The sequence below is a fragment of the Habropoda laboriosa genome, unplaced genomic scaffold (genome assembly GCF_001263275.1).
Source record: "Habropoda laboriosa isolate 0110345459 unplaced genomic scaffold, ASM126327v1 scaffold40, whole genome shotgun sequence".
In the NCBI taxonomy this organism is placed as follows: domain Eukaryota; kingdom Metazoa; phylum Arthropoda; class Insecta; order Hymenoptera; family Apidae; genus Habropoda; species Habropoda laboriosa.
In genome coordinates, this window is record NW_017100231.1 from 3,323,521 (window position 1) to 3,344,837 (window position 21,317).

At 42.3% G+C, this 21,317-nt stretch overlaps 1 protein-coding gene across 1 annotated transcript in view; it reads right to left on the reverse strand.

Annotated features, from left to right (window-relative positions):
• Nucleotides 1-21,317, reverse strand: part of LOC108571475 (neurobeachin) — a 664,931-nt gene that overhangs the window by 92,491 nt on the left and 551,123 nt on the right. The window contains exons 33-40 of the mRNA XM_017933530.1: nt 20,127-20,240; nt 18,492-18,699; nt 17,319-17,657; nt 15,878-16,004; nt 15,659-15,767; nt 15,345-15,520; nt 14,302-14,576; nt 13,986-14,122 (exon numbers count right to left, since the gene is read on the reverse strand). Of these exons, the coding sequence (XP_017789019.1) occupies nt 13,986-14,122; nt 14,302-14,576; nt 15,345-15,520; nt 15,659-15,767; nt 15,878-16,004; nt 17,319-17,657; nt 18,492-18,699; nt 20,127-20,240 (1,485 nt within the window). The remainder of the gene's footprint in view (nt 1-13,985; nt 14,123-14,301; nt 14,577-15,344; nt 15,521-15,658; nt 15,768-15,877; nt 16,005-17,318; nt 17,658-18,491; nt 18,700-20,126; nt 20,241-21,317) is intronic.

Sequence of the window (21,317 nt, forward strand, 5' to 3'; positions counted from 1 at the left end):
TTTTAAAAAGCGTATAAAAGAAAGGGCGAGGGAACGGGGGCCAGGGGGCATAATAAATATCGGGTAAGGACGAGATCGGGCGCTACTTACGCCGTCAGCGATAATGATGGGGTGTGTTCGGGCTGTTTGCTTAGCGAGCAGATTAGTGAATGAATCCACAGGTGGGCGCCATCCGTCACACTCTGAATCGGATCCAGCCTGGCCGTGGCTCCGCCTATTCACCGACTAGCATTCTTCAACACCCAGGCTCGTCTCGAAAAGGGTAAACCGGGCGCCCCCTAGATACACAAATTGCCGGAGCTCGTGGATTCGATCCAATCGACGCCGGATTAATCTCTTCGACGATTCTTCTTGTTCCCACGAGAGACGGTTCTGTTGAAGTCTACCCGCTAGCGCGTAACCGCGAGGCGACGACAGACGGATGCGATTTCGTTCTGCGGTTAAATGGAACGAACCGACGCCTGTGTGTGATGTGCTACGGTGCTCGATGACTTGTCGAGGCTTCTGATAAATGACGAATCGTCGCCTATGCGATCCACGTGGTGTCGAGGTTTCTCAAAATTGACGAATATTTGCCCACCCGGTGTGTATTCGTGATTTTCATTATTTTAATAGGGAAGGCGAGTCAAGAATTTATTTTAGAAAATTATAGAAATTTTTGAAAAATTTGTTACATTTTTGGATAATTGAAAGGAAATGCGGAGGGCGAATATTTTGGTTGGAAATAATAGTAATGAAGGAATAAGCACGAAGATCTAATTTGAATATTGCTGCTACCTAAACCTTTTCTGAATTTCTTTCAATATTGAAGTATTTTCTTCAACACTCTGTACGTAACATTATCTTCAATTTGGTCAATAGACCACTGAACTATCCACATCGATTGCATAAAAAATTTGGAAAATTCTTCGACACAGTTTGAAAAATTTATCACATTTTTTAATAAATAAAAAAATGTCGATGGATGAATACTTACGAGCAATACTTTGAAATAAACTCACTGTAAAATACTTATAACAACAGAAAACCTAATTCGAATACTGTACCCACGATTAACAATTTTTCGAACACCTTCTGCATATCATTATCTTCCATTTGATTAACACACCACTAAACTATCCGCCTTAATATCGTTTACACAAAAAACTAGGGAAATCTACGACCAAATTGAACCCACCGCTAAAAATAAAGAAGATCAATGATCGAAGGAAGGATTCAAGCAGGGTTTAAATGTCGTCGAATGCGTCACTGGATCCGCAAACATCTGCGCCTGCGAGCGTCCACCCTACACTCATCTCCGTGGATCCACGGTTACACCCACAATCTTTCCGCCTACCTGCAGCTGCTGACAGCGTTGATGTGGCACGAGACAGTTGCCTATGATATCCATCATCGCTCCTTTCGAGGATAATCGTTGGTCACGCCTCTAATAGGCCCGACCAAGGATATCGTACAAACGAAAGAACCAACTTCTACCGCACAGTCAACAGGATGATCCTCGAGCGATGTCAACACCGTCCAAACGAAGACAACTCACTTCGACTACTACGAAATTACGAATCATCCTAACGAGCCCTGTCATTTTCAACATTTTTAACATTTGCACCACCTGGAACAAGGTCCACAAAGTTACCGAACGACTTATCGCACGGGCAAAAGTTACTATACGCAACAATCTATTTTCTACACGGTGAGTAGAGAAGGTACCCTCGAGGTAGCGATATGATGGAGTGCTAAGGAGATTGGCGGACCACCGGAGTAATGTCCGCGCTAATAGCAGTGATTACCCTGCCTTGTTGAGAATGAATCCGCCCGCTCTCCTTCTCCAGGCTGCCTGTTGTTCAGGGCTCTACCCTGTTTTGCCTTACGGTGCCCTGCCCACGAATTGATGGATGTTTACCAAACTAACTGCCTGCTCGTCGTGCAGCCTGGTCGACGGCCCTGAGCTACTATAACGTCGAATTCCATCGAAATCTTTCTCGAGACCCTCCCGTACCGTCGAATCGCGCCGCGTCAACTCGATCATGGTGGATCGTAGTGGAAGCGAGGATCTAGCGTGCGGTAATGTGAGATATGCACTACCGGGCAAAAGTTTGGGATCACCTCCCATTTTTCATCGATATTAAATCTGCTGCTAATTTTTTATAGATTTGAAGTTTATCTCAATTCTACTTTTATCCATTTATCTCATATCAATTGATTCGAATGATAAAAAATTCTCAAAGTCGCTGACTTTTTTCTCGAAATTTTTGTGTAAATTGCAATGCTCGGTGATTCCAAACTTTCGGCCGGTAATGTAGGTATCTACTGTTCGGTTAGGTGTTCGCTTCTCGCTGTAAATAAGAGATGACGAATCTTTTGATGCGTACTTTTGTCGATATTGATTGTAGGCTGTTTGTACGAGCTACTGAAACTTTGAAAATTCGTAGAATTTTGGAGGATAGACAGAATAATTTTGCTAATTTTACTTCGCTTCTGGTTGACTTATTCTTGGTACTTTAACTGCGATTAAATTAAAAAAATAAATGTCTCAAATAATTTTCAAAATTTCACGAGAATCGTTTCAGTTTCCAACCTCGCTTTCAGCAATAATTTCAGTCAGCATAAAAATTTGCCTATATCAATTTCATTTCTACGCGATAAATAACACCGCTATAATTTTCAACGTCGATTTTATGTGAGATGAGGCAAGCAACTGTCCCAGATTTACCATATAAATCACCGTGCAATCAAAAGAAAACAAGTATATATCAAGAATAATCAGCCTAACCTATCATTCGCGATTTCAGAGAATCGCGGGCACTGTCACACTTCACATGATCTCACGCCGTTCAATTCGACCAATCAGATCGCACGAAACGATATCCCCATTAGCGACACTCTTAACTATAGGTGAAATCGTGTCGCGTTATTTATCGCGACAGAGTCGAATAATGCGACTGCCCGGAGATCGATAGATAACGAAGCGTCTCGATTTGAATTAATGAAAAGAAACCTTTACGTCGTCGACGATTTTTCGTATCGGTTGATATCGGGCCACGGGGATAATTACAGTTGCATTATTGCCGAGGACGTCATTCGCGATATATCATTCGTGATTTTTCATGAATATGCATCGGCCGCGGAAGGGCATAATCGCATAACATTACACAGTTACTTTCCCGCCTTCGTGCACCGCCCTACGCCGCTCGTTCTTTTCCTTACGTCTGTATTTCGTTTGCTCGCGGACCACGCGCGCACGTCCGACGCACGATGAATTCGTATCGGATGTGATTACGTGCCTCGTTGCATATAATAGTTTCTTAATTAACGCGTTTTAGCGTATCGCGAGACCGATCGGCGGGTGGATCCGCCACGGAGACCGAGCGTGTGTCTTGAATGAAAAGTTGCTTAGGCGATGCATTTTTATTCGGTTAGATAATGAACGGTGGGCTAGGTTGCGCGATTCGCAATTGCACCGATGATACTTGCTGTGAACATTGAGATACTTACTGTGTAGAGCTCGGGAGTTTGCCCCTGGAAGAAATTTCCGTGAGGTTATATTCTCTAATGTAATCGTGAAAATAGGATGTACGCATTGTCGTTACTGGGGGAACAAGATAACAGAGAAGAATCGGATCATATTGGGCGGGGCGAGTGAATTGCCCTTTTTTGCCCTGGATGGCCCCTGGGCCGCCCCGCGGGCGAATTCCTGAGCACCGCACAGGTAAGTGGAAATGTGAACGAAAAAGTGAGTTGTAAGTGAAAATGTGAACGAAAAGGTGAGTTGTAAGCGAAAATGTGAATTAAAAACTGTGATAAGTGAAAATATGAAATAAAAACTGAGTCACAAGTGAAAGTGAGAAACAAATGTGAGAGAAAGGAGAAATATTTTTATTTAGCTTTTGTAAATCCTAAATGAAGAAATCTATTAGAAATACAACATTTCCAAAGTGGCCATTCCACATGCGTTCAATCACACCGTGTGTACGTAATATCGTAGCGAAAAGCGCCAATCAACCGGTCCAGAGCTGTCAGTCGCGATAAGCCCGTTACGCTGTCAATGAATACGGTATCCGAGCGCCTTATTAATTTCAGAAAAAAACCTCACCGACCAACCGACGGTTTGCATATATCAATGGGATAATCGTAGGAACTGGTTAGGAAACCACGCCCGGTAAACACAGGCTATCTAAAAAGATGGATGTTGCAACGCGTGCGTTCAATTAACAATTAACCTTGTTCGGCGAAAAACCGAGGCTCCCTACGTCAGCGTGTGGAATTTCCTAGTTTTCGCTGCATTATCCTTGCTCGTCGAAACCGAGCGACCATTCTCACCGTCAACTTTCCACTCCGTAGCGACCATAAACTGTCGTATTTTCTGCCCATAAAGGCAGTAATCTACGCTTTTGATTAACAATTAATTTTACTTTTTATAGCGGAGGTTAAAAGCTTGTAAAAACGGCGAATTCCAGAATCCTGCTTTCAGATCTGCACGCGTATGCACTGTCCGACAAAAGTTTCCACCTAACATTACAAATTTGTATCTTTCTCTCTATCTTGGAAAAGCTTGGAAGCAAGTTCGATCTAACGTCGCTATTATTATATAAATCTCGCTGAAAAAAAAAGAAAAAGAAACATTCTTCCAACCAACAATCAATTTCATCTAACAAAAGGTCCAGGTATCCTCAATCTCCGACAATAAACGTCGCGTTCATCCTTCTTGGTAATTTGAACTCGCAATATTCCCTATCCATAAATTAAACGAACAATTAATTTCCCGAAGACGAGGGAACACGGACACCTATAAAACCATTAACTCCGCGGAATTCCTCAATCCTCGTCAAACCTCGGGCCTCGGTTACGCACACAGAAACCGGCCACACATCGGCGATTCTCCTTTTTTTTTTTTTTTTTTAGTTTTTCTTTTCAAGTTTCGCGCAGGCAACCGTACACCGCAATATTCCCTATCCATAAATCGAGAATCTTTACCGCGACATGATATATGACCGCGTGGCTCGTCTCGCGTCCGCTGATAAACGATCCGATGGTTTCTTCGATTTTTCGCGATATTGTACTCCCGTTAATGGCATCTCACTTGCCAATGAGTACGCGCCAACATACGCGAACGGACCACCTGCCCGGTTGGTCCGTTTCCACTCCCTCCTGCGGGTCCCGCCAATGTATCAGGTACCGCGCGTGTATCCCGTGGGGATTGGCGCAGCGTGCGTCTGCGATAAGTATAGCACGAGCTTTAGGCGCCAGCCTTTCGGTTTTCATAAAAATCAGAATTACTCGAAGGCGTCGCGGTGTATTCCCAACTTCCGTCTATGTATACGGGTACCAAGAGCGCCGTTTAACCCTTTCACGTTCGTCGTGTGTACGAGTGTTTTTCGAAAAAGTGCGATTTTCTTGAATTATTTCTTTTCAGTTTTCGTATCGCGTTATTCTTTCTGTTTTATATTGCAGAAAGCGAAGCTGTGGGATTGTAGGTAAATGGGAAATTGATTTTTGGAGGTGTAGGAAATAATTGAGGAAAATACACCAAATTGACGGTCTAGAAAAATAAATTCAGTTTCCTTTTTATACATTTTCATTCGGTGTTTCGAGTGATGATGATGATTTCGAACCAGTCTTATGATATCCGATGATGACAGCGAATAAAGCTATGTTGTTTTCAATTCCTGAATTTCTGATCATTTGTAATTTACATGCGTTACTTTCACCTTAAGAACTGAATTACCATTTCTGGTACAAGGTGAGAAAAACGTGAGGGTTAAGGGGTTAAGTCAAATTGCGGAGCTTGCAAGATGAGATTAACCCTTTGAGGTTCGGAGAGTTCAGTTAGGCTACACTTGTTTCGCGAGTGTTGGGCAATACCGTGCAGTTTGACTTTATTTTAATTTTTCAGGGTAATATCGGGTGTGAAATATTAACCCTCTCTTTTAGTGTAATGTTAACCCTCAGAAGGCGGTGTTTGGGTTGGGTAGGACCCGTAATCAGTATTGTGTCTTTTACGTGTCTTGTAGAGGCAGGTTTGGTTTCTAATCGCTCTAACAGAAACAAGTGACTTCCGTCACTTGGTCGCAACTTATCGTTTACAATTTAGAATTTATCATTGTGTAATATCTGAAGGCAAAAATTACTATGTCGAGTCTGACTCGAAACAAAGGGTTAAGAATGATCTAATTTCGATTGTAATTTTAGACCATAAAGGGTTAACCCTACCGCATTCTTCGTTTTGACTGTACACTTAAGACTTTTGGGTGAAAAAGGACCTAAGACCTTATGTGTAATAATTTTTGTTTCCAACTAGACAATAGCAACCTAGACAATAACGTGAGGAACGTAAACTTGATAACCGCAAAAATGACTAAAAATGTAAAAAGGCGGTGGGTCAGAAAAGACCCGAAGACCGTTCTAGGTTTAAGGATTATCTATTTAATTTCGATTGTAAAATCCCTTTACAGAATATCCCGAAGAGATGATAAATAATCTTACACGTGAATTGTAATGTATTAACGTCAGTGAAAAAAAATTTTTTTAAGGTTAAACCTAACCTAACTTGACCTAACTTATTTTCCTCCACCTAATTTATATCGTTCACGGTTCTCCTAGTTACGAGGCAGAAAGGTACAAGAAAGGTGTCATATTAGAGTACACCAGCTTCTTTTCGATTTCTCTTCGGATTACCAACGCGACGCGTGGAAAGGAATAAAATCGCGCAAGGGGGATTCCACCTTGCGGACAGTGGTGATCTACACCCTCGAGAATGTCGTTGGGATTCGACGCCCTGTTGTATTATATTTGCCAATGAAAGGTTCAACGCGCTTCACCGCGAAAACGTGACAATTTGTATTCAAACGGGCGTTCTCTTTTCCGCATATTTTACCAATTGTGAATTTTAATACGGACACCGCCGCCAGTGGTCGTTTTCGCATTTTTCGTTTTGCACAATGCCGTGGAGAATAAGTGTGAACTGAGAGTGGAACGAAGTTCCGGTTACGGAATATTTCACTCGTTTTATCTTATTTTCACCGTCCACATCTCTATGACTTTTAACGATGCCTTTTTAATGGGTGAACATGTGCCGGAGTTTGACAGTTTGAATCGTATACACGCACGTGTATAAGCGGGGAACGTATAACAGTCTGTTAAATGTTATGTTCATTACGTTCCGGAACGTTGTATAACGGTGCTGAATAAAGGAAGGAGATGTAATGAAGGATTGTAGGAAGAAGAAGCATGTGCTCACTGGATTATGGCGGATTTTAACGTATTCATCAGTTACGCAGATTGGATAGCGTTGGCAGTCGAACGGTACATCGCTGTACATCTCGCGAGCCTGACATTTGCTCTTCCTAGTATTTGTAATGTTATTCTAAAAATTTTCTAGTTTTTAATTTTTGGAAAAAAAATCCAACCCGTTATTCCACAACCAGTGGTGTCAATCTAAAATTTTTAATCTCTGACCTAAATTGCTTTCTAATTCCAAACGAGCCCCACTCGGAAGCCAAACTGAAGCCAAGATTAACTCTGTCAGATGGGATTTGTCAAATTTTTTTTTACTTATCAAGAGTTAAGCACCGATCTTCTCCTAGTTATTCTAAGAAATTTCTATTTTTAAAGTTTTTGGAAAAATCCAATCTGCTTTTTCACAGTCAATGGTGTGATTGAAAATTTTTTATTTCTAAATTAAATTGCTTTTCAATTCTGAATGAGACATTCAGAAGCCAAAATGACTAACTCTGTCAAATTAGATTTATCAAATTTTTGACCAACTCTGTTGAATGAAATTTATCAAATTTCTGACCAACTCTGTCAACCTAGATTTACTAAATTTTTGGCTAACTCTGTGAAATTGAATTTACCAAATTATTTTCATTTATCAAGAGTTAAGCACGAAACACGTGCTTTGATACGCAAAACTGGAAGAATGTGAAAAAAATGGAGTTAATCAGTTTGGCTTTTTCTATATTTCTACAACCGTGAAGGAGGTAAAAGTTACTCGAGCAGCAAGATTCCGGCGCGAGTCGAGCAGATCTCGAGGGCAGCAGCGTAATGAGAGTATCGTGCGTGCCTGAAAGTACGGCAATTATCTGGCTGCCTCTTTTCACGGTGCACGCAAACCGTGCATCGCCGTGCAAACATCGTAAACAGATGTAATAACTGTGCGAAGGCAGAATTTTAAGCACCGCAACCTGCATTCGCATCCTTCAACGACTCTCTGAATACTACGGGATCAGATGAAACTTACACGCGTTCACCATTACATTACTTCAGCGCCCTCTTTGCTCGCGATCCAATAACCCGTGACTCGTGCAACCAAAATGGTGCTTGAACGATTTACTCTGTTTGGACTAACCTAACCTATTTTACTAAATATTAAACAATAAAAAAGATCAGTTATATGTGACATAATTCAATACTAATTACAGGTGGAAATTTATCCATAATAATCTAGTTCGAGGCTTGTGACTCGTGCAACCAAAATGGTGCTTGAACGATTTACTCTGTTTGAACTAACCTAACCTATTTTACTAAATATTAAACAATAAAAAAGATCAGTTGTATGTGACATAATTCAATACTAATTACAGGTGGAAATTTATCCATAATAATCTAGCTCGAGGCTGTTCAACATTGAAAGGGTTAATTACCACTGTGCGAACTAACCTAACCTATTTTACTAAACATCACACAATGAAAAAATGTGAAAAGTAGCTCAGTTATGTGTGACATAATTCAATACTCATTACAAGTGGAAAGTTATCCATAATAATCTAGCTGCAAGCTGTTCAAGATTGAAAGGGTTAATCACCACTCCGAACACAGTGTTAAAAAGATACAAACACACAATCGCTTTAACCAGCAGAAGAAAAGGGAAAAAGAAACCAATGAAATTCGTAAAAGTGAAAGAGAGCAAGAAAAACGTCCGATCAATGGGAGTTCGACTGCGCAAAAAGCCGGGGAAAAAGAAGAAAAAAAGAGAGAAAAGACAGAGGAGGCGCGCAGAGCTCAAAAGGGTTCAGGGTGTAACGGTCCATTATTTGTTTTAGATATTAATGTTCCCCGTGGACGATCAATAATTTACATCGGACGTAATCGCACGGTGTGCATCCTCTATCTCTAGCGCAGAACCCGTTGAAAGAGAGACGGTGCACCGTTGGTGGGAAAAGGACAGAGATAGCCAGAGAGAAAGGAGACCCGTGTAAACAATAAATCACGATAAATACGTTTGCCTGGACCATTATAAAAGCTCGAGAACGAGTGGAGGAAGGGGAATCGGCGCGATCGGCGAACAAGAGAGAAAGAGTGAGAGAGAGAGAGGGAGGGCAGACGAACCTGGTGAACCGGAGAGTTCACCGATATGCAGTCCCTCCCTGGGGCCACTCCCGATGCAGCCTCTCCTCTACGGCCGCGCATTACGATCGCTTAAGTCTCGACTCGACTATCGAGTGATCCATCGCCTACGAATTCGACGAAGCCTCCCGCCTACCCTCGGGACATCCTCGACTAATGAGCGTGTCTCGATCGTGAACGACCTAACCTCTATCTCTCCTCTCTTTCTTCGTCACCCCTCTTCACTCTTCGCTGCTATCTCTTTGCCTTTTCACTCTTTCTTTCCTGTCTCTTCTCTTCTCTCTTCGCTACCATCTTTCTTTCTTCTCTACCACTGCTTCTCTTCTCTCTCTCTCTCTCTCTTCCTCTTCCCTGCTATCTCTTTGCCTTTTCACTCTTTCTTTCCTCTCTACCACTGCTTCCTTTCTGTCTCTTCTCTTCTCTCTCTCCTTCTCTCTCCGCTGCTATCTTCGCCTTTTCACTCCTTCTTTCCTCTCTACCACTGCTCCTTTTCACCCTTTCCTCCTCTTGTTCTTCGTATTTCTCCCTCTTCTTCTTCTTCGTTTTCTTCTTCATCATGTTGGTTTTAGTCCGTCCTCTTTTTCGTTCATCTTTCGGTTCCTACAGTCGTGCGTCCATGTTCCTCCAGGTGTGTTCAGCGTCTTTAAGCAGGATTCCAATTAAGAGACCCAATGAGCTCGTGCTTCTATTCACAGGTACGGCTCGCCTCGTCCTACGGCTGAGATATATCGGAGGCGACAGGTGAACACGATGAAATTGTTGGGACCCGCAGGAATTCTTGATGATTCGGGGAAAGAGGAGAGGTGACATGCTTGTGCTCACATTTCCCGTGTTAGATTTTCGACCGAATGGATAAACTGAAAAGTTCGACTCTCAGGTGTTTCCTTTTTTTACGTATGAGTCACATTTCCTGTCGGAATTCTTCTCGTTAATCGATTTATTCACATTTCGGCGAGTATCTCAGACTTCTTCGTGTATCTTATACACTGACACGTTATTCATTAATATTTCCTGTTTCAAACTTTATCTTTCTATAAAACTTAATTTATTCGCCTATCCTCACCTCATTATACATCCAACGCAGAGAGTGTTGTAATCGTGAGAACGTGGCAAAAACCTGCACACGCCTGTCCATCTAAGAAAATCTTGGCATAAATACTCTGTTACATAATTGTGCCTTTTAACATCCACTCTTCGTGAATTCTTCTCGCAGAACTGAAATAAACTACCAAGTACTTTATTCACAAAAAACAAAACCAATTAATTCCTCGCGGTATCAGAAAGTTTCAATCAACTCGAAACAAAACGTCGCAAAACAAAAATAGTATACACAGCAACTTCTGTTTCCTCTTACAACATCGTTGCAACAGAGCCTCGATTCTCTCTTACCCAACGCCACACGTTCCAAAGACCGGCATCTTTCGCCACAAAGCAGAGCAAATGATATTTCCACCTCTGTCACCAATATTTATGAAACTCGGTAGGTTCTGCAACGACGCCTATAAATATCCGGCGCGCGGAATTCGATCGAGGCAGATATCCCTGGATCCATCGGTTCCCATCGAATCGCGAAGAGGATCGCATAAACAGGATGTCGTGCGGTAGACGTGCAATAGTTACTAGATAGGCGGGAAAGCGTTGGTAGTTGGGAGAGTGCATTCCTGAGGTGCTGTCTGCTCACCTATGCCACCGATGTGTGCACGGTACGTGGCGCAGCGATGCAACGCGCGCGTGAAAGAGCGAGAAAGAGGGCGGGAGGGAGGGAGAAGCGAGGCCTAGGTAGATACCGGGCCCCGCGGGGGGCTCATAATTGCCGACCCTGAAGATCGCCCGACCCCATGGGGCCCTTCTCTGTTTGTTTTATTCCCTAGTTATACAAACGCGAGATCTACGACCGATATATGATAATCGGCCTCTAGTTCTCTCTCCTGGAGCCAGCTCTCTTTCTCTCGGTTTCTTATCTCTCCCTCTCTCTGTCTTTCTCTCGTTACTTGTGTCTCTCTGTCTCTCCTTTGCTTCTTTGTCTCTCCTTTGCTTCTCTGTCTCTCCTTTGGTCCTCTGTCTCTCCTTTGCTTCTTTGTCTCTCCCTTGCTTCTCTGTCTCTCCCATGCTTCCCTGTCTCTCCCTTGCTTCACTGTCTCTCCCTTGTTTTTCTGCCTTTTCTTTTCTTTGTCTCTCCCTTGCCTCTATGTCTCTCCCTTGCTTCTCTGCCTCTTCTCTTCTTCTTTGTCTCTCCCATGCTTCACTGTCTCTCCCTTGCCTCTATGTCTCTCCCTTGTTTTTCTGCCTTTTCTTTTCTTTGTCTCTCGCATGCCTTTCTGTCTCTCCCTTGCTTCTCTGCCTCTTCTCTTCTTCTTTGTCTCTCCCATGCTTCACTGTCTCTCCCTTGCCTCTATGTCTCTCCCTTGTTTTTTTGCCTTTTCTTTTCTTCTTTGTCTCTCGCTTGCCTTTCTGTCTCTCCGTCGCTTCTCTGTCTCTCCCTTTCTTTGCCTTTGCTTTTCTTCTTTGTCTCTCGCTTGCCTTTCTGTCTCTCCGTCGCTTCTCTGTCTCTCCCTTTCTTCCTTGTCTCTCCCATGCTTCACTGTCTCTCCCTTGCCTCTATGTCTCTCCCTTGTTTTTCTGCCTTTTATTTTCTTTGTCTCTCCCTTGCCTCTATGTCTCTCCCTTGCTTCTTTGCCTCTTCTCTTCTTCTTTGTCTCTCCCATGCTTCACTGTCTCTCCCTTGCCTCTATGTCTCTCCCTTGTTTCTCTGCCTTTTCTTTTCTTTGTCTCTCGCATGCCTTTCTGTCTCTCCGTCGCTTCTCTGTCTCTCCCTTTCTTCTTTGTCTCTCCCTTGCTTCTTTGTCTTTCCTTTGGTCCGCTGTCTCTTCTTTGCTTCTTTGTCTCTCCCATGCTTCACTGTCTCTCCCTTTCACCTCTCTTTCTTACTCGTTCCTTATCTCTCAGCTTCACTTCTTCCTTCCTTTTTTTTCTGCCTTTTTCCTGTTTAAGTATATATTTTTTTTCCTTCTCTTTCGATTTTTTGTTCTTTGCTCGGTTGGATGACCACCTTCGCGGAACGTGACTACATTATGCACGCTGATAGACAAGGACACGTCCGAACCAATTCTAACTCAGGTCTGACTATGCTGTGGTCAGTATCGTGGAAGCTTTCGCCACGTCTCATCATTTACGATTCGCATTCATTCAAATTCCTCGCTGGATGCTGTGATTAATACACTTTGTCGCGGTCGAATGGCTGCCAGTAATCTGGCTCGTCAGTCTCACCACAGCTGTGCTTCAAGATGAACTTCTTTTTATTTTTCTTAAATTACGTCGTGCGATCGTCCTCTACGGAGCTCGTGTGTGGGAAGTTGTTTTCCAGGTAATTTGTTCTTGTAATGGATCGATTGCCAACGCATTTTTGCTACATTTTACACCGTAGGCGAACTAACGTCTCGCATTATTCGTCGCGATGTGAATATTTACCATTTCTCAATTGCACTTCTTATACTTAAAATTGTACGAATGAAACAATTAGATCACTGATCAATTTAAACCCTACCACAAGAATTATCACGAACTGCATCGAGTTTTAAAGCAAATTCATACGAGAACGATCGTATCTGCGTTTCATGTGTGCACTTGAGAAATCTCAGCATAAAAATCCCCGATGAAAAATTCGCCTGGGCGGGCGAAGTGTGTCTGTGCGTGGTCCTAGATTTGAAAGCGCGGGGCGGCGTTATCTGCGCGGCGACCGGTAACCATATTTCAAAGAGATAGCTTCGCAAACGCAACAAGTTGCTCCAAATGCATGTAATAGACGGTATCTTAACGCGGAGGAACTGACACAGTGATTAATCATTAAGATTGCGTGCGACAAGTGATAAATGTAAGCACGGGGATACAGTTGCAATATATAACGAGGAAAAGTGACAAACGCAATGGCTATTCGAATTTCTGATTACCTTTTTTTCTCCTTTTTGCAATCCTTCCCACCCAAGAAAATGAAGAAAAAAAAAAAATACCGAAAGAATATTCCGAGAACCATTTATCTCTTACCGATCGAAAAAAACATTGCTTTCAAATAACCAGAACATCACGAAATCGATAAGAATGATGAATCACTTAATCTTTTGTGCCTGAATCATTCTGCAGTGACGCGACTGAAATTTTTTGGCGAACCTCGTTATATTGACACGTTTCCTATCAGCTGGACCAGGATAGTCTTCGAAAGTAAAATTTTCATCGGGCAAAAGTGTTTTTTAATTCAATTTTCTACTGTACCATTCCCATTCAAATCGAAATCTTGGCTATGATATGAAATATCGAATTTTTAATCATAAATTGATCGATTAAGAGACAACTTGTTTGTTGAAAAATTCTGAGCTTCTCTTATCAACATAAATTTTTCTGTTCAACAATCTAAGGGCAATATTTGACTTTAAAAAACGATTTTCCTTCCTCCCTGAAGAATCTCACATTCTACGCGACACGATCTAACACAGAATCTCCTAAAATTCTATCAAACATTTGAAAATTAAATCTAATGGAAAGAACGAAAAATTCATCGTTTTCCATTAAAAAAAAAAAAAAAACATCGATTACTCCACTGTACCACTAGATTCGTTTCAACGTGAATATTGAAAAGTTCGCGCACTTACCTCACTGTCGATCTTCTTGAACTCCGGGTCCTCCTCGTCCACCTCGAAGTAGAGTTCCGTGGACGTGACGGAGATAATACCAGGAGCAACGATACCGGGCGCGATCAATTTTCCCTTCGTGCTGATGTTCACTGGGCCTGACGGAACACAGTCTCGTTGTTACTTACGTGTAATGTACACACGCGTAACACAACACACTCGTATGCACACGTTTCGCGGTGTTAGAGAATTGAAAAAGGACGGCGGAGAAGCGCGTGTCACGTGTAGTAAATGAAATGCATACGAGTGGTAAACGAAATAAAACGGGAGATCTAACCTGTCAGATCGTTGTCAAGGTCCCTGTCGTCCGACAACAGCTCGCTGTCGTCCATCAGATCCGCCGACTGCAATTGCTGTTGATGTGCACGCGAGGCTGCGAGATGCGCGTGAAACTCTTCACGCGCTTGCAGGATCGCATCCTCGGGTGCACCGTGTTCGAGTGCCGCCTTCAGTGTAGCTTCGGGATGGCTCGAGCCTAGTGGATTGTGCACGAAACGCTTACGTCTACGTGCATCATCCTCCCAAGCATCTAGCTTCCAGTATTCGGCCAACCTGTGTGCAATGCGACAGTTTTTGGAATTAAATTTGAAATTTATCACGTGAATCAGAATTAGAGGGTTTAGGAGTTCTCAGTAGTCACCGGTGACCCACCGGTGGGTCACACTGGTAAATAAGATCACTCAATGACCCACCGTGGGCCACGTCACGTGGTCTATAGTGGGTCACGCTACGTGGTCAACCGTGGGCCACGCCACGTGGTCTATCGTGGGTCACGCCACGCGGTCTACTGTGGGTCACGCCACGTGGTCTACCGTGGGCCGCGCCACGTGGTCTACCGTGGGCCGCCCCACGCGGTCTACCGTGGGCCACGTCACGTGGTCTATAGTGGGTCACGCCACGTGGTCTACCGTGGGCCTCGCCACGTGGTCTATAGTGGGTCACGCCACGCGGTTTATCGTGGGCCACGTCACGTGGTCTATAGTGGGTCACGCCACGTGGTCTATAGTGGGTCACGCCACGCGGTCTACCGTGGGCCACGTCACGTGGTCTACCGTGGGCCACGCCCAACGACCCACGATAGGTAGCGCCCGGTAACCAACTGTGAGTCACGCCTCTATTCAATCTTCATCGTCCATGTCAAAATGACCCACCGGTGTGTCACGTCGCCAAATGAGAACATCACTCGATGACCAACCGGTGGATCACACTGTCCTCGAAATTTCAAATAGTTCACGAGTCCTCAATATGTAATTAATTCCATAAACTCATTCAAGTTTTTGAGATGATTAACGATATCTCGCAATACAAAGGACAACTTACTTTGCAGCCATTGGATCCATGTAACCCCAAGCGCCATGTTTGTTCGACAGAATGTTACGGACCTTCTCCAACAATCTACTAGCGATCACGTTGTCCCGTCTTCGTGCGGCCGTGATCAAATGGTCGCACATCCGCTCCTCCTCCCGTCGGTCGAGCAACGTTTGAGCGCACTGAGACTGTAAACACCGAGACGAGATAAAACGAGCATGTAGAAGAGCAGTAGTCGACGGTAACACGTCTCCCTCGTAAATTTATTAAAAAAAGAAAGAAAGAAATAAATGCCAATTAACGGAGCGGAGAAAATCATGTTGTACCTCGAAGTCAGCATGCTTCAGCACGTCGTCCGCTCTCATACGATTCAGGATAAACTCGGCCTCGTTCGCCACTCTCACTATATGATCCTTCATCGCGTGAGACAGCAACCTGCGGACAGGCATAAACGTAAACTTTTACGATAACAGGAGAGAGATACTGTTCACCGTCCTATAACTCTGTCCACTCTAACGATCATCATAATGAGAAGCCCTTCTTACCTTCCCTCGTTAATGAGCTCGATGAAAGCCAGGCCTGCGTGTTTCTGCAACGAGTTCTGCCATTCTTGCGAACAAAGCAGCATCACCAGTTCCACCACGGAATTGCTGTTTTTGAAGGTGGTCAGACCTAGAGAAGAAACGGAGAATCGTTAAAAGGTTTCGCTCGACGGAGGAACGATCATCGAAACGAAGGTCGTGAATGAAAAGGAAAGAAGGAAGGCGTCGTTTGGAAATTCGAGTTGTGTAAAATACACTAAAGGGGTAGGAAGAAGGTGGAAGAGAGAGTGAGAGTGAGCAACAAGCAGCGAGAAAGAAATAGGGAAGGCAATAGACGGCCGGGTGATTTATAAACGACGCTGAATGTATCGCTACGAGGTGTTCCTTTTGGAAAGAAAAAGGGAGAAAAATAAGATGTGCATCGATACGCGGCACGGCCGTCATCCGCGACGTTCCACGAATATAAAATCCCCGCGAAGTGGCACGGACTGCGCGCGTCACGTGAATACAAATGTTCAACGATTATCCCGGAATACGCGTTCCATCTTTCTAAGCGAGACCATAAACTGACTAATTTGAATACATTCGACCGCGATGAGCCGAGCAAGCTGGTATAAAAAAGACGCGAGCGTGTGTACGCGATGGGTGTTGATAAAAACGTGGCTTAGGAATCTGTGGTAACGTATGTTGAATTATGGCGTTCACTTGAACATCGGTCTGCGAATTCGTTTTCTTTAGAGAATGTAAATCACGCGTCGGCGCTCGGTTTTTCTGAAAACAAAGGGCTATTATTTCAATTTTCCTTTTCCTTTTCTCCTTTTCTGTTTTTGGTAGAAGCGAGAGAGAGAGAGAGAGAGGTTCGTCGAGGTGTGAACTTTAGTCTGGTTAATATATTTAGTCAACGTGTCTCATGCTGCAAGCTTGCAACCTCTTGACCCATTTCTTTTCAACACCCTGTGTATCTTACACTTTGTCACATTCTTCTATTGACACATCGTGGACGAGCCTTTTGTCGAAAATCTGTGTAACTTTCTGAAAAACAATTTTCCTCGAAATGTAGATTTGAATGAAAATTTTCTTCAAATTGATACAAAATCAAAATTTTTAATTTAAGCTAAATGTTCAGTTGAAGTTTCTCTTTTTAATCTTTTAACCCCTTGTCTAATATTACTAATATTAATGTTTATTTCAAACTAGACAGATCCAATTCCCGTTCCACATATGAACCCAATTAGCAAGTTGAACGTCGAAAGACCCATTCACAATGTGTCAAACACCTTCGTCATCTCTCCGCTCACCGATTCACACCCAGCACACGTACAAAAAGCACGAACAATTTTGCACCTTACGCCGTTTAATGTCCCAAAGTATTAGTAGCAGAAAACACATACACATCAAGCGTAAAAATCGATTAATCGGTTAGTTATGCACTTACGAGTCCTACCTTTCCCTTCCATCAGCAACTCTTGCCCGTGAGAGCCGACGAGTGTTTTCGAGAGGAACGGCGCGAAGTCCACCATGATCTCCCTCAGGAGTGGACAAACAGAGCCCAGTGCCATTTCCAGTTTTTGCGTGAGCGACGCCTCGCGCGAGGGCGTCGGGACTGGCAGATGATCGACCAGTCCTTTGATAGGTACGTCCTCCGGTCGCGGTGAAGCGGAAGTCATCACCAATCTATCGGACACGCAGACGACAGAGATCTCTGCCGATGGTTTTTCACCACGTTCAGCGTTACCCATCATCCCTTGCTCCAGAACGTTCCCCTCGTTGTCCTGGATGTCACCTGAACCGAAAATTAATAGTCTTCGTTTGCCTAAGTGAAAAGAGGACCTAGAGAAATACGAGCGTGGAATTTTTGAGAAGAGTGCGGACATGGAAAGAGTTGGCGATGGTTATCTCTACGCGAGGGACGTGAAAACGGATCTTCCTTTTTGGAGAACTGAGGAGTAGACAGGTAGTTGATAGATCGTTATCTCCGAACTTAGCATTTCGAGAGGCTGTTAGAATGTTGAATTTAGTTGGAGGATAATGGGGAAAATGAAGATTCTCCGGGGAGAAAAAAATTGGTAGGTAGAATTATTGGTGGAGTGGAATGGGGAGATTTGAGAAGTAGATTGTTGGCAGTAATTATTTTGACGTCTCGAGTGTTTAGAAAGTCGACGGGTTCTTCGTGTTTAATCCTGGTGTTGGGAAATGGCCACACGCAGAAATATTGAGAGATCGAGAATAATGGACGAAGTGAATGTAAAGTGAAGGGATTTTAGAAAGGGGGAGGACAAAAGGGACTTCTGATCCTGGGATTTAGATGGAAATCTGTCGTTTGTTAAACAGACTGCAAACAAACTTCTATCTTAAATCTTAGTGCTTTGAAATGGCCACTGTATGCGCTTCAATTGGACACTTTCAAATTGAAAATAAAAGCAATGGGTTTATTGAAATTTTTTAAAAAATTCACAGGATATACTTTTTGTCTGATTTTTGTCTATTTCAAAAATAATTATTACCGCGAGAATGAGTGTTGGGTTTATTGAAATTTGAAAGAGAATTGAAAATTTTGTATCAAATCACGGATTTTTTAACGATTCGATTTTTTTTCTATTTCAAAAATAATGATTACCGCGAGAATGAGCCATATTGTGAATGTTTCGCGGATCCTCTCTCTGATTCGCCATCGGCATCGTGTCACCATCTTCGTTCAGGTTCACGTCGGTCCAAGCCTCCTCCGACGAGTTATGTTTGTTCTCGTTGTCGGTGGTAACCTCAGATGGACTTGCATCCGCGGTGATATTGCTGCGATGCACCGTTTCTTCGCTGGAGTCGTTGCTCTAGTGAAATGGAATAAAATGGTACAAAACTGAAGTCGATTGTAACGACGAATCTTCTTGTAAATTGTGCAGAAATTTTTGAACCGATTATGTACACTAAAGAAAAAAAAAAGAACCTAGAAATAGAGACTTGATCGGTTTTATCACGACTGTGTGATGAAATTGAGAAGAATTCTGATTGATACTTTCGCTCATTGGATTAATATATCTGGAAATAGACATGTTGCCGAAAAAGAGTGTATTTTAACAACGTTACGGTATAGTTAATGTTATTTTAAACAACACTACGTCTACTTTTCTACTTTATACTGAATACTGTATTTCTCTAACGAAATTCTCTATTTAAAATCCCAAAGATCTACATACACAGGAAGTTTCACGAAAGGTGGTAGAATCGAGTACAGATTGATTCTTTGTGAAAAACTAGATCGAATGTGTGGAATAAAATTTTTCGACGCGAGGCTTAGTTTTCGAGAAAATCGGCTTTGAAAATTCTGTGGGGCAGCACATTTCCGACATATTGGATTTTGCAATAGACTGTTAATTTTATTCGTATTTCAATGTTTATTAACTTCGATAATATCATCATTTTACTTCTCTCTTCCTTTATATCTTATGTATTATCTATTTTATCTGTCGATATTAATCCAATTATCGAAATAGCGCAATTTGTATGCGGTGCCCCACAGAAATTTCAAAGTCGATTTTCTCAAAAACGAGGGCTCGCACCGTAAAATTGTATTCCACACTTTCGACGTATTTTTTGAAGAGGAATCACTTCGTACCCTTTTGTACCACCTAACTTGACACAACCTGTATACGACAGTCTCAGAAACGTTTACTTTAAGAAGAGAATCAAACGATATATTCAGCGATTAAGTCTCGCGTGCTATGCATTTACTCGATGATCATGCAGTTAATCGTACACCACTAATACGCAGTCATCTAAATATACGTGTAAACAAGGAATATAAAAGCCTCCTAGATTCTCAAGCTACGACGGCGAACGTAATATCGTAATGGCTACGGTAGATTACGTCCATAAAACCGTACGTAACAAAAAGACAGGCTACGGTATGGAAGATTACAACGTGGATAAGCCACCGTATAAAGAAACACGAATCGATTTGATATTCTCATACGGTATTTTCTCTATCTTTTGGTTTGCGTACCCGTCGAATGGGCATTCGTTCGTCGTTGCGTCTTTTCTTGCTTTTGACAGTAGAGAGAGATAGAGAGATAGAGAAAGAGAGAGTGAATAAACGAGACAAATGTACAAGAAGTATATTTATCAAATTGAAACGATAATGTTTCAAACTCCCTCGTAGAATTTTTATCTTATTCGTTTTTTCTTTTTTTTTTCGTTTTTCAAAGTTTCGTTTAGGATTTTTCTTGTTCCGAGTCCGTACTCAAAGTCAAACTTTTACCTGGACATTTCGTGGCAGTGGTTCAGTGGGTCTTGTCGAGGAGCCAAGCGTTGGTTCTGACGAGGTGTAATCCTCGAGAATTGTCCGTGGCCGAGGTATACCACTGTGACCTCCCTTCAGAACCAGTAGTTAGTACGCATAGCAATGCAAGCAGAGGAAGTTAACGTTGAGAAAAATTAAAGAGTAAAGGTGTCGCATGCTCGGAAGAGATTACAGAGATTGAAGAAAATACGAGATACGAGAATCCTCTTTTAGGGGATATTGAAAATTATACATAATGTATATACAGGGTGATCTATTTTTATATATAAACGCTTATATTTTGGAAACTATGTTAAATTGGAAAATTTATTTTTCGGAGATTGAAGGAGGTGAATTCACTTAGTTTGATAAAATTCATCATTTGAGAAACTGATATTTCAACGTCTCAAATTCTCCAAATGCACTATTCTCTCAATGTTGGATTCACTGTGAAGATTTTCTGCAGTGTCTGTCAAGGTCTTCAAATTTAACTCCATAGAATCTTGTTTACGGGGGTACGTTAAGGAGGGATTTCTTTCTTTCTTTTCACCTCCTTTAAACTCCCAAAAAGCAAATTTTACAATTTAACATACTTTCTAAAATACAAGCATTTATACGTTAAAATGGATCACCCAGTATGTGTAAACATTCGGATCAAGCTTGGAGAAAAGGGGGAATATACTTTCTTTATATTAATCGTAATCCTTGAGAACAAGTTTGAACAAGTGAACTTCACGTGCCAGAACAAAACTGTGAATCGTGTAGAATTATACTCTGGACTATGTAAGTGTACAAAAGAACATCGTTAAATATGTAACTATAGGTTGAACACTACATGCTGGATGTAGCAAGAAATTGTACGACATTATTTCATGATAGATCAAAGAATTACTTCGGGGTTCGGCTGCTAAACACTTTGTTAACTACCAGGGTAATAAAATAAACTACTCGCTAAGAACTTTCTTAAACACTCGTTACTAATGTTAAATTGTTCAAATACTTTTTAAATAATCTATTTCTCTCGTTTTCTCTTTCGTTTTACATTGAAGATCTACCATTTCTTATTCATCTATTCGTATATTACTTGGGATGCATGCAGTTCGTTCGTACGTCAGGTTAGAAACTTAGACACGTAGAATTTTAGGTTGTCAAAGTACATAATATCTACGA